This window comes from Pagrus pagrus (genome assembly GCF_965226575.1).
Source record: "Pagrus pagrus genome assembly, chromosome: 6".
In the NCBI taxonomy this organism is placed as follows: Eukaryota; Metazoa; Chordata; class Actinopteri; order Spariformes; family Sparidae; genus Pagrus; species Pagrus pagrus.
The window spans coordinates 20384836-20398986 of record NC_140190.1 but is presented as its reverse complement, the minus strand read 5'-3'; the positions used below and the strand labels follow the sequence as shown (position 1 = coordinate 20398986).

Here is a 14151-nt window from a genome sequence, read left to right as displayed (position 1 = left end):
ATTTGGGGGAATTGACGACTTTAAGATATTATATGAACACTTTTACAGAATCATGCCACTTGTTGCAGAAAATCAATTATTTAGTGACTTGATTTAGAGACAATGATCTCAAGATGGAGACTCTACTAAATTACTGTAGTTAAGACATTTAAGGGAAAAAGGGGGTGGAGGGAAAGTTTAGGGAGGGAGGAAAAGAGATAAATGGCGGTTCAGACGTGGGCAAAGATAAACGAGGAGGCGATGGAGGCAGATGCGAGGATGGAGTTGTGATAGATCGAGGCATACCAAGATGGATGTGAAAAAAAGCGAGAGGGCAGAGCAATGAGAGAAGAGACAATGCAGAGGGGCTGGATGGATGGTGAGGGATGGAGGGCGGGAGGGATGGATAGGTGGGTGTCTCTAAACTCCAACCTCAGAGGCTGACTAATCACTTGACAGACAGATAATGTGGTGCTGAGGCAGCTCTTGAATCACGGGCTGTCTTGGTTTCTTATTAAAAGAACAACACTACTGATTTCTGATCAGCGACCTGAGTAAAGAACAGCCAACCTGACCTTTCATCGCATTTTGAAGATTTATTTAATTGTATTATTTAGCTTTATATTGTGATTCTGTCATCTTGAGATATATTAAACCGCATATAATTTTAACCTAACCAGCAATTTTCAGGCACCAACTGTGTGTCTGTTTTAGACACTTGATGCTCAAGCTGCAACTATTATTCTATCAATCATTTACTTGACTCCAAAAATTAAATAGTTCCACTTTAAAAGATGTTCACAGTTTTCTTTGACTTTTTGATATTAAACTTGAAGGATTTGGTCGGACAAAGCGAGCAATCTGAATACATCAGCTTGTCAGGGCCATTATTTCCTACATATTGCGTCAAATAATTAAATGATTAATTGAGAAAATAATCAGCAGATTAGTCAGTGATGAAATTCAGTTGCAGCCTTATTTCTGAAATGATTAGTTCAAATAAACGTGCACGCTATTACAGGTGGTTCCAGAATAAAGATTGAAACACTTATGGTAGTGTAATCCACAAAATTAAAAATGTATGCATAATACAGTTTTTTACAGTCTTACATTTTAAGCATGTTTACACCAATTTGACTGAGCAACCAATGTTATTTCTTCAAATAAACCTTCACTAGAACTGAACACGAGCCTAAAGTCTCCACATTTTTACTGCTTTTCACTGGCTTTGTTCACTCTAAGGGCTTCAATATGGGAGCATTATTTAGGGCTATGTCCACAAATCTGCTCTCTCCGCTGGGAGCATTTACCACCCTGCGCTGGTCTGGCAGCTACTCTGGTTCTCCTCTCGGCTGACAAGGACCGGCAGCCCCTGTCTCACCCAATTACACCTGATGGGGTCTGACCTGTGGAGCTGGGTTAACTGGTTGCTGGCTGAACACTCTGTGACCTCTGTCACTGCATCTGCTTTGCCAGTATGGAAACTATCTGTGTGGTGGCATGCATCAGGACATACTTACTAACTCGCATTGCTTTTTTCCCCCTTTTTTTTTCTCTTTAAGCAGCTTCAAGCAGGACAATATCCCCAATATCTTACACATTTTAGGACACATTCCTGCTGGTAGTAAAAAGGTACGAACAACAAAGTCTTTTTTTCACGTTCCTCTGCCTGAATTTGAACTTGTGACCCATTTCTCACCTCCGTGTCATCTGGTCATAGATAAAACAACCTGTCAGTCTTTGTATTAGGTCCTTAAGCCTTTTAAAGGAAATCAAAGGCCCATTAACAGTGTTCTGACACTTCACAACAACTAGTAGTAATCCTTTACTGAACTCTGACCCAGGCAGCACTCACTCTCCCTCTCCCTGCCGATTTGTGCGTCTCTAGCTCAATGGCCAACACACACAATCATCGCTCGAAGTCTTACCAACACTTAAGAGATCAATGCTCTTAGAGTGATAATCTCTTCCTTGACAGAGGGGGAAAGCCTTCATTTAAGACAGGCAAAAAGTGACAGGGGACAGAGAGAGAGGAAAGAGAGATGAAGAGAGATTGACAAAGGGAAAATAGAAAAATAAAGTTGAGAAAACAGGAGGTTTCACTCTGAGAACACACACACGAACTGATCAGGACAAGTGTCTACTCTCAGCCGCAGTGACATCTATATCCCTGTCTTTATCGACAACTGGCTTAACTGAGAGCTCCTTTGGCAGGGAGGAGGTGACTGACTGTCCATCTACAGGAGGAGAGAGAGAGGACTGTAGGTAGAGGAGAAAGATCAAGTCACAAACAGATGGACAGGGAAAGAAAAAGAGGGACAAAGAGCCAGACAGGAACACCGATATTGGATGATTTAGCAAAATTGTTGTTACGATTAAAATATACATATGATTATGTATGTTTACAGTAAGGCTAATTAAACATTTATTTAAGGTTAGAGAAAGATCATGTTTAAAGTTAATCAAGAGAAGAAAGTTAGGAAAAATCCAGTCTCCAGTATCAGCAGCAGCAGTAAAGTACAACAAACAGTAGTTTCCAGTATCAAACCGGTGTCATACTGAATACATTCCATTATTGATGTTTTTTTCCTTGGGATGGTAACGGAAAGTCATGTTTGTCCATCTAATCACTGCAAACAAACGTCTCTGACATCTGGGGTGGACTTTAAATTAGCTGTGTTTGGAGTGCAGCTCGGGCGGCATTTTTCTGTCCAAACCTTACCAAGTCCAAGAGATTAGTAACCCTGGTTTGATTGTTTGCTTACTGGAAGTACCCTCTGTGCTGCTTTCAAAGCATTGCCATGTAAATGCCAAATTTTAGCACCTAACCAGACATATTGCCCCATGACAGACAGTGCCAGGTGTTTATATGTCCTTTCTGTCTGTGGATATTAACAGCATATAACATCTTTTCACCTTGTCTGTCTGTCTGCCTGCCTGTGGACAGATTTTGTCACTGTGACAGCGCACGTTGCAGCCCAGTTTGAAGATGGGTTTAGTCTCATGTAATAATGTAGTAATCACTACTGAGTAGTCATGGGTCAGGACGTGACATGTTGACTGTCATCGCGGCTGAGCCAATCGCAAGATGGTCTCTAGTTTTAATACTGTATTTATTTACTCTTACACTATATTTTCACTAAAAGAAGATGAAAGCACCGTGCCAACGGCGTGACAGAACCCAACCTGAACTCGGACATCATACATTATTGTCCAAACCTGGCCCGCCCATCCATCAGGTATCTTTGCTTTAGTCTGGATGATTCTATCCTAGGAAAAAAAAAATTGCTAGTCTCGATTTACAGTTCAGCGGTCGGTGCAGAGCTACTTTCATGCCTCATTTCACTACAATCCTTATTAATTGCCTCTGCTTGTAGTTCAAAAGCAGCTGTGTGAACATACACACAGTAGACACACACACACACACACGCTTCTTCATTACCACACACATTATGCACTTTCCCTCAGGTAAATGTATGTATCTCATCTGCCTCCTAACAGCCAATCACACACACATCTCTGTTCAGCTGTGTGTGATATTAATCAGATGAATTCTCCTGGCTTTACATTACTCAAGCCCCTCCCCTCCCCCCGCACCCCCACCTCCAACACTGATCCCCTCAGCCGGCTCTACGGCGTCTGTGTCGGGCTTCTTTTGCGGGAGGCCTGGGCACGCCGGAGAACAGGCACTGCCGGGGGCGATACACATCCCTCAGGTGAGCCTTTCATTATGGATGATGTTTCTGCCAAATTATTTAGACCCTGAGCCCCAGCATCAACCCCCGCCACACACCCGCATACACATACTCCGCTGCAATCCTCCCCATCCCTCCCTCTTTCTTCGCTATACCACAAACACTAACACAAACATTAATCCTGCCTGATCACCTCAGTGTGTGTGTGTGTGTGTGTGTGTGTGTGTGTGTGCGCCTAGCAGTTCATTACTCCCTCTTTCTTTGTTTAAAGGAGGTAAACAAGTGAAAGAGTGACCCATGTGAATTACAGATGGATGGAGGGAGGGGGAGCTAAGGATGGGGTAAATATTCATCATATGTATGCCACTGTTGCTCTCAGTGCCATAGAGAGGCCGGAGCTACCTTAACATCATTGGCTTCAGGAGTGTGGGATGTTAAAGTAGATTTGGTTGAGTGTGTGTGTGTGTGTGTATGTGTGTATTCCTCAGAGGCCATTTGTTGCAGACTTGTTAAGAAAGAGACAGATATGACAGTCTCCTGGCAATGTCTGACCTCGGCTTAGAGAACGGAGAGCAGCTTTGGGATCTGAACACACACACAATGACATACACACACATCAGTGTACCCCCTTCTCTTCATCCCGTAACTCATTTGGCTACTTATCCCTCCACTTCCCTTCTCAAAATCCCATGCTCCCTCTCTCTTCCCTGCCTCAGCTCCCTCCCGCCGGTCCATCCAAAATGCTTCACAGTACCTGCCTACCACTCTCTTCCACTTCATCATCCTTCTATCTCATCCTTTCCTCCCCTCCTCAGTTGATCTCGATCCCTCCCAACTCCCTCCTTTCCTTTCCGATCCTACAAAGCTCAATCGCAGAAAAAAAATCTCCTTTGATTTGATAAATATATATATATATATATATATATATATATATATATATATATATATATATATATATATATATATATATATATATAAAAATCACCCCCATTCCCTTCCAACTCTCCATGTTGTGCAATAACCAGCTCACCTCTTGGCTTCTTTCTATGTGTCAATGCGAAACAAAATGCCTTTATTCCTTCAGTAGTCTGCAGGCACAGGTAGGTGTGATTTGCTGCTGGTCCTGCCAATTATTTATTTTTAAGTCATAAGACTTGGAGGTGACCATCTAAAGCCAAAAAGTATATTAACCTAAACTTATTAAGCTTTTATTCACAATTGTTTTGCATAAAATGCATAGTTGTGTGCAAAAGCTTGAGCACCAACCCCCCCCCCCCCCTCTTTCCTGCATCCCTCACTTTCTCTTTGTCCCGTCTAGACCACTGGTCCCTTTCTTCCTCCCCTCCCAACCTCCTCTCCTCTTCCTTCCTTTCCTCCTTTCCACCTCCTCCCTTAGCCAGCTATAGATCTTTTACTAGTTCCAGGAACCTGTTTTGCCCCTCCTCCCTTCTTCCATCCATTTCTCCCCCATCGTTCCTATGTCTCTCTATCACATTAAATCACTTTGATCTTCAACCACTACTCCCACCTCAGGAGCAGTGACTTTGGGATTACTTACGTCCCTCAAAAGGCAGACGAACTTCCTAAATTTCTTGAATTCTCAGGCTATTCCTTCTTTTACTGTACATCCCCGTTAACCTTCCAGCTTCAGGGCTTTCAGAAACTCACCCAGGCTGAAAAGGACCAGGAACTTGAGGCAGACGAACTCCCGCTGGTCCAGCTGGAGCGAACGTAACTTGGCCACCAGCTCCTGGGCGTGGCTCAACAGGTTGTTGAGGGTGGCTCCTGCCTGTGATGCAATCACTGCATAGTCCACCTGGAATAAGTAATGAGAGGGGGATGCAAGGAGAAGTTCAACACCAAAGTTTAAAGGTCACACATCATTATCATTTTCAGGTTCATACTTTCATTTTGGGTGTCAACTAGAAAATATTTACACGCTTTACTAAAAGGAATAAACTGAGCAGGTACACCTGCCATGTTTCCACATCTGCTGGTATTTTTGCAGTAAAAGCTGTGCTGGGGACATGGCCAAAGTTGGGGGCTGAAACCTTATGACATCACACTGTAACGGAAGTCCTGATGGCTTGTTTGAAGGCACAGTTTTGATGCTTTCACAGTATCCACATACTCATTAGCTTTCCCTTCTCTTGCTTATTATATCAGTTGGTTTAATTTATTGGTGGGGGTAGTTTATCTATGCCCATTTAAGGTTTATTTCCACATCACCACCATGAGCTTCATTTAATCATTTAATGATTTTATTTTCCTGTACCTGCGCTGCTGCACTCTCAACATGGAGTCAAAAGCTTTGGTCTGTCTGTCAGAGTGTGAGTGTGAGTAAAAGAAAAAAAGCTGCAGGCGGTAGCTTTTTGCAGTTTAACAGTTTTTTTATGACGACATGCTGTGGGCACATGAAGAGAGCATGGGAGTTCACCTCCAGCTGACTCGACCTGCCAGATTTGATTTCTCTCTCTGTTTTCTGTTTTACTGCAAAACAAAACATGCATGCTGAAACATGACAAAACACAAGATAAGATAGATAGATAGATAGATAGATAAACAGATAGATAGATAGATAAACAGATAGATAGATAGATAGATAAATGGATAGATAGATAGATAGATAAACAGATAGATAGATAGATAGATAAACGGATAGATAGATAGATAAACAGATAGATAGATAGATAGATAGATAGATAGATAGATAGATAGATAGATAGATTCTCACAAACCCATCTTTTTTTGGGTCAAACACACACGCTCACTCTTTTTTTCAGGTGCACCTCATATCTGCAGCCACAGCACATTTGTCTGGGAGGCAAGTCCTTAGCTGCCACTCAAAGTAAGCAGGACCATATTAAATTTTTATATTTATTGACAATTCATTACCATAATTGACTGTGCGAGGGTTTGCAGGGGAAGGTAGATGTTGGCGTGCGCAGTTCCTAAAGCTCAGGGAAGAAGAGGGTCCCTGTGAGCCCCTATTTGCAATTAAAAACACCCCTGGATATGGAATTTATTTATCGTGTAAATAGTATGGTTGGAGCTGCTTTTTCATCTGTTCAAAGAGGAGAAGGGTCAAAGCAAAGGAAATGCTAACAATACACCACGTTCTTCCTTTTTTTCCTGTCTTCTTCCCTCCTTTTTTCCTTTCCCTTCTCTTTTATCACACTACTGTACCTCTCTCCCAGTTAATCCTTAACTCCTTTGTCCCGCTCTCTCTCCTTCTTCCCACCTTCGAGATGGTAAGAGTTATGACTCAGAGAAAAGCAGACACTCCCCCCCCCCCCCTCCAAGGTGTCAATCAATTTACATAAAATCAACTGTGCATGAAATAACTTCATTGAATGATTGGACTGTTGATGGCGATGCCTTGGGTTATTGCCTTCTAGCCTTAAGTAAAAAGAGAGAAGAAAAAAAAGCTATAATGTCACTATAGCAGACTTAGCACTAACCCTGGTGACCTGCGTATCAGTCAATCAATCAATACTACTTTATTATACCTCCTGGAGAGATATAGAGAGTAAATATATGAATAAACCTTCAAATCTTAACCCATCATGAATACGATTAACAATCGAAGCAGAACATTAAAGATGAGTATGGAAGGTGAGATCGGTTTGATGCGCAGGGGGGCTTCGATGCGTGTGCAAATGTACCTTGTTTGAAAGCACAGAAATCTGCGACTGACCGAGGAACGTCTGTTTTTGCATTTCTTCATCATTTGAATTTCATGTACACCAGGAGCGCTGTGCTATCAAAATATCAGGATTTTCATACCGAAAACCGGCTGCCAAGTTGCAAGGCCTTGCTTAATCATTCAACAGTTCAGTCCGATCTTTGTCATTTCATGCTTGCACACATTTGCTCGTGATGCACTGTGCGTTTGATCCTATGACAGGATACAGCAAAGCCTCCTTTCTTCTGTCCAAAATGAAAAAAAAAAAAAAAAACACTCATGGCCATTTCTCTCTGCTGTTGGTGACATGATGACGTGCAGCAGTTCAGAGAAAATAAGAAAAAGAGAAATTAGCAAGTGAGGAACAGAAGGGCAAGAGAAAGACCAAGACAGAAACAGACTGACAGGCCACAACGGTAAATCTGCTGGTTCCATGGATTTCTTTTCAAAGGTCAGTATGAGTGCAGCGTGTGACGGATGAGAGCAAAGAAACGGCTTGATTCAAAGCAAAAGAGGAGAACACATCTGTCCGAATTTCCATTTGAACAAATCTTTAAAAAAAGAACTGAAAATATTTGCCAGGAGATTTAAGTTGTTCCCGACACAAACTTAATCAACTTAAACTTTATTAATAAAAATATTAACACAGAGTGTCGAGACTTTTGTTATGAGCCACATCTTCAAAAACTTTGAGCAAAAACTTTTGGACAAGGACACCAGTTTTGGTAAGCAGGAGACAGACCAGGATGCAGTGCAACGAGTGGATAATCACACTCATTCTATAGAACAATACGCCCAGCCCACAATGCAACAGTCATTATGTGGTTTGTTCTGTGTGTGTGTGTGTGTGTGTGTGTGTGTGTGTGGTGTGTGTGTAGCATTTGCTTTAGGTGATGCTGCTACTGCGTTTCTAAATATCCCTAGTGTTATCAATGCGCTGTCACCCCTGGCCAGGCAGAGAATAATAGGAAATAATGAACTGTTTCAGAGCCACACACACACACACACACACACACACCCCACCCCCAACACCAGCTGTTCATTAGCCGATGTATGCAAACGAAACTGCCGTCCTGTGCCTCCCCTGATTATCAGCTCCTCCTCCTCCTCCTCCTCCTCCTCCTCACCACTCTGGACTCTTCGAACTGCCTCGTCCTCTACGCCTCATCCTCTCCTCATTTCATGTCCTTCTTTCTCCATCCTTGTCTCCTACCACCTTTTTTGTCTCTTCTTTCTCTTTTTTCCATGTTGTCTTCCTTCTCTTTTCTTTCTGCCACCTTGTCTTTCGCTCCTTCTCTACCTTCCTTCGCTTTCCCCTCCTCTCTGCCACCGATATCCCTTCTTCTCCTTTGCCCTCTGCTTCCTTCAGTGTCTCTCACTCCTCTTTTCTTTCCTCTCCACCCTTGTTATGTCCTCACTGTGCGTCCACACTCCTCTATCTCTGACCTCCTCCATCATTTCTCTCACTCTCCACCACCTGTTAACCCAATATATCGCCTTCTCTTTGGCTCATCCTCCTTACTTTTCTTTATTTTTCTCTCCATCTTTTCATTTAATCATCACCACCCTCCTCTGCATCAAGTTAATCTAGATTGGCTCGTTGATGCTGCCAAACTAGAACCAATTTAAGAAAGTGTATATTGGCGTGAACACTTTGACTATGATAGTACAATTTACCCCAGTTTGTACTATTCACCACTAGACCTACTGATGTTTATTTACCACAGGCAGCCCTTCATCACATATTCTGAAAATCTGACCTTGTCTCCAGTCAGAATCGTGGAATTAAAGCAGGACTTCCCTGTATATGCTGCACTTGCCTTGCTTCAATATTTATACCAGCGCCTTTTGTTGTAAAACATTTTGTTGAAGAGCAATGTTTTGGAGAGCCGGCCAATCAATCATTTATGACTTCTCATCCCACTGACAGCCATGCTACTGGTCAGAGGCACGATGAGCAGTTTCATGTCTTTTTGTGTGCATGAGATTATAAAAATCACTGAGCGTTGTGGAGGTCTTCACTGCGTGCTCTGGGTTTATGCGTTCACTGTTTGACCGTGTGTTTTTGGAGAGTGTGAAGCAACAGGAAAGAGTATCACTGTATCCTGATGCGTTGAGGACCTCCATTCCACTAACTTGCTCAAAGGCCCCAAGAAAACAAGATAACACACTTTTTTTTATCCCTCCACCACTGTGCTGCAGCACGTGAGTGCTTTATGTTTTCACTGTCGGAGAAAAAATGTATTGATTATTCTGGTGACATTAGTATTTATCTTTAAGCATAATCTATTTTTAATGAAGTGGTGACTCATGTGGCTGCATGAATCAATAAGGCTTTAAAGGAAATGTTGAGGAGCTGCCGCAGAGCCCCCTAGGGAGCAAATCTTGTATGGTTGGCACTGTTTTTGAGGAAAAAGAAAAAAGGTAAAAGGTGTAACCAACTCACCTGCTGGCCAGTGACCAATAGGATGGAGCCCTCCTTGGCGTGCACCACCTGCCGGAAGACGTGGTCCAGGATGAGGAGTTCACTCCAGCAGTTCTGCAGCAGCTTCATCTGGTCGTCCACCTGGTGTGAAAAAAATACATCAGGTCAAACATTTGACTTTTCTGGAGGTTAGAAAACAACTCAGGATGACTGAAAACTCACAGAGAGACACAAGGAGCTGTGTTTGTGGTTTAAAGGGTAACTCCACCAAATTTACACCTTAAAATGTCAAAAAAACAAAGCACCATAAAGTCTTTTGTGGCTCCAGAGGAAACTGCAAGTAATCTGATAAATTGTCTCCAGTGATGTCACTCAGTGGCAGGTTGCATTGTGGGTAATGCAAGCAGCAGGGTTTGAAAGGGAAGATATCTCTGGCTCTCCGGTATGACTTTGATGATTAGGTTTTCCTTTTTTTTTTTGTTTTGCCTACATAACCCAATTTATAATTTATCAGTTGTAATTTATCAGATTACATGCATACAAATTCACCTCTAAGAAGGTAATTGTACTGGTTTTCTGTAAGTTGCTTCTTTTTTAAATACAAGCAATGTCTATTAAAAAGCTGTTGGATGAAATCATTATGAAATTCGAATGCTGAACAAATAGTTACAGTTATACATCCTGTTATATTTGTGTGAATTAAAACATTTAAAGCTTTCACGCAAACGCCAAATCGAGCATCCCACCCTCTAAACAAAAAGATGAGCCCTTTTGAAAATATCACAGGCAGCTGTTTGCAAGGTAAGCCTGCTCACAGGTCAATCAGTTCACCTCAGAAAATGTTTTTTCAACCTTAAACAAAGCTCAAAAGTCCCCTGCACACACTCTAAAGCTTTCTCATGTGAACCTTTCCACACTCAGTTAAGCACTTTGCTACGTGCCCGATTTAACAATGTTGCCAGGTTTATCTGTTTGCACATTGCCAGCAGTTTCTGAGTGATTCCACAGATGATAATGATTAAGTAGCCATTTTTTCTTCTTCCTGAATGCCAGCCGCCGGCTCCCAGGGAGCCGCCAGGTGAGCTTGGGAAGCTGAGGCAGTTCAATCGGTGGTTCTCTCCACCAAAACAACCCCCTCCATTGTAACTGTTAGTCTCTTCCCATGCCTGGCTGTGTTAATCATTACTCCACATAGCTAGACTCAGACACAAAAAGGCCACATTGAGGAGGAAGGAATGAGGAAAATGTATGAGAGGTTCTTTCTTTCTCCTCCCTCTCCCCCCTTTTTCTATCAACAAACATTGTCCTCTTTGTGGTGTCATTGGGAATAATGTGTCTTTCTGGGCACACTGCGGTTTTTGTGGTGGTGTGAATTACTTTGTTGCTTTGAGTCTGTGAGAACTGTCTGCGGTGTTCATCACCGACGTCAATTGCAGGGTGAAGAATGTGGATCGATGTTAAAACTTTGCGACACAGGCAGGTGCAGCATGAACACTGCTGAAAGGAATTTCTTTCTGTGCCGTCTGGAAATTGTACAGGGATCCATTTGTTGAATGACCTTTGGTACTAATTTGATGTCAACAACTGTAGCTGCCAGCGGCTAACACTTTATTACCTTGTATAAGGTGGCTGTGGCCAAGTGTGAAGACTATTGGTTGTTGATTAAAATTGTTATGACTGCTGATTCAGGGCTAGTGTCAAACAGTGACTGTTTACCTTTAAGGCAGACATAACAATACAAGTGCCATAGCATTGACCAGGCAGAGCTGAATCACATACTCACTGTTGGAGGACATGAATACTTGAATGACTATGGTTGTCTTTGGCCACAGCTGCCATGTTCAGATTTAGATTACTCTTAAGTTTTATGTTGTGTCAGCCCAGTCAGTACATCATTTGTGTACGCACAAAAATAATGTGTACTGCATTAAAGGTGCAATTGTCAGGATATTTAATCTGTAGGATTCACTTTGGTTAAGGTAGGGAAAGACTGTGGGTTTCAGTTATATGTAAAAATCGGTTCTTTAAATACTGATGACATTAAGCCCTTAGGATCCACGTACATGGACGCAAATTTTCCAATTTCATCACTATTTCACAATTTCAACTGTCTTGAGACCATCATAGCTCTATTGAGCCTACACTGAAATAACCTTTTCGCAAGATAAAATAAATAGTATGGTAAAATTATGCAAAACATTATTCCAATCTTGTATTGCCTCACGTCTCCCATTCGTCTTTCATCAGTGAAAGTCAAAAGACATAATACAACAAAGCTTCTGTGAACTTTTGATACTTTTGACAGTGTCATGCACTCTTTTTGTCTTCCTATACATCTATTTTTTCTGGTCCCATACTAAAGGCGTCTCGTGCACAGGATGAAGAAATTCAAATGCCTTCATTAAAACCATCAGAGAGCAAGAAACGCAGTCAAAGAAGGGAGTTCTCTATACTGCGCCCCAATCCTCTTCTGTTCGTTTCTCCATCTACCCTGGAAGCACGTGTAACAGTGTGTGTGCGTGCGTGGACGGATGGGTACATGTAAGGCCCGGGCTCTTCAAAGGACCCCCCCCCTGCATGTCAGTGGTGCTGGCAAGTGTCGGGGTCCTCATCAAAGGGCTGTCCTCACTCTGCCTGCCTGGAGGCTCTTCTCTGACAAGAGGCCTGGGTCATCAAAGGGGGGCAGCTCAGAGGGGATGACGGCGGGTGATAGCAGCCTAGACGAGGGCTGGGGACACCCGCCTGGAAGAGGGGGACTGGTGACAGACAGACAGGCGTAGGGGCGGGCCAGGGGTTGGGGTTCAGTTCGCTGACCTTTTAAGTGCCAGCGACACGAGCTGTTTCCCTGACAAGCTCTTCCTTTGCTCTGTCGAATGAGCAACACTCATGGCGCCTGATCCTACAAGATCTGCTGCCTGCTCTCTCAGATAATATGAACCTTCTAACATGGAGTCGACGACCGCCTCCTCTTGTGTTTTCACGCAAGTCTTGAGCGCTATCTCTGTGCCACTAGAGTCAGTAAAACATTGGCTGATTGCCAGTGGCTGATTACAACCCTTCCCAGTTTGATTTATTCACAATATGACGCTACAAAGTTCAAATGTTGCTGTCACCGGCAAGCAATAAAACAGGTGATTCATTTAATTGGTCAATTCTTATCTCATCACGTGGTTGTGGAAAATTAAGATAACACTGTCAGTTCCTAATTTACTGTTTCCAGCAATGTTTGTTTCCAGTAGGAAACAAAGTTGTTGTTGTGTTGTTATTCCTGGAGTGTTTCTCACTTCCCAGTATGGCTTTGTGACACACGATATGCTTATCATCACCGCTATCACTGTTTGCTATTTTATTAGTTACAGCCTGATATAACAACACTCAGTATTTTTTCATTGACAGGGGTGTCTAGGTATAAATATATTGTAAAATGCTCTTACTCAAAACATAGCAATATGGAGAGTCAGGATATGGTGGTCAGTTTGGTGGATATAAGAGTTATTTCAGCTCTGTGTTAAAGAGTACATATATATTTTTTATGTTGGCTGAGGTGAGTGACTTGTAAACGTAATCCTTTTATTAGCTAGTATAATTCAAAAAACATCCCTATACATTATACATGTACCACATTATATCTATAGTGTTTAAAAACCTGTATAGACCTGCTAATTCTGGTGTAAAAACTGTATAACACACAAGCTAAACTATCTTACAATTTATTGAAGCGCTGCCTTTTTTTTCTTTTCTAAGTTTCTATACATTTATTTAAAGCTTTGTTAACCATTGGATGTATAATAGCACTGCAGTGCCTTGAAAAGACAGACATATATAAAAGAAAATCTAATACAAAGTTCAAACTCATCATTTCTCAAGCTTTCATCGGTTTTGCTGCAGGAAATTCAATTTGCTGAATAGAAAACTCTAGAAATGCAATAAATCTGAAAATAAAGTATGTTAGTGAATTACTCCGAAGGTGAAGTAGAGACGTTTTCTCTTTATGATAATATTGGTTTTTCATTTTAATTTCCACAAGCAGCACACTCAAGGTTACAAAATTGGTAGGGTATACAAAAGGAACATTGCAGCTGAACACTTTTCATAGCCCCAATATATTAGTCTTTGTATGCTCTCTTTAATTTTGGAAGCCCACTAAATGCGCTGCCGATGAACATTCATATTTCTCTTAGCTTATTCTTATTCTGAAAATACTTCACCTGTACTAAAATCTTCAAATATTTACTTGGATTAAATTTAGCCGGTCATGAAATTGATACATAATCACTTTGTGGTTAAAAAAGTTTAAGTGTATGAGCACAAATTCACAGCAGAATTTTCAGCAACTCAAGAGAAGGAGTTTTCTACCTTTACTTACA

The 14151-nt window shown here is 41.9% G+C and overlaps 1 protein-coding gene across 1 annotated transcript in view; it reads right to left on the bottom strand.

The window, feature by feature from the left end:
• Nucleotides 1-14151, bottom strand: part of nr5a2 (nuclear receptor subfamily 5, group A, member 2) — a 68254-nt gene that overhangs the window by 19200 nt on the left and 34903 nt on the right. The window contains exons 5-6 of the mRNA XM_084355382.1: nt 9806-9925; nt 5343-5490 (exon numbers count right to left, since the gene is read on the bottom strand). Coding sequence (XP_084211508.1) covers nt 5343-5490; nt 9806-9925 — 268 coding nt within the window. The remainder of the gene's footprint in view (nt 1-5342; nt 5491-9805; nt 9926-14151) is intronic.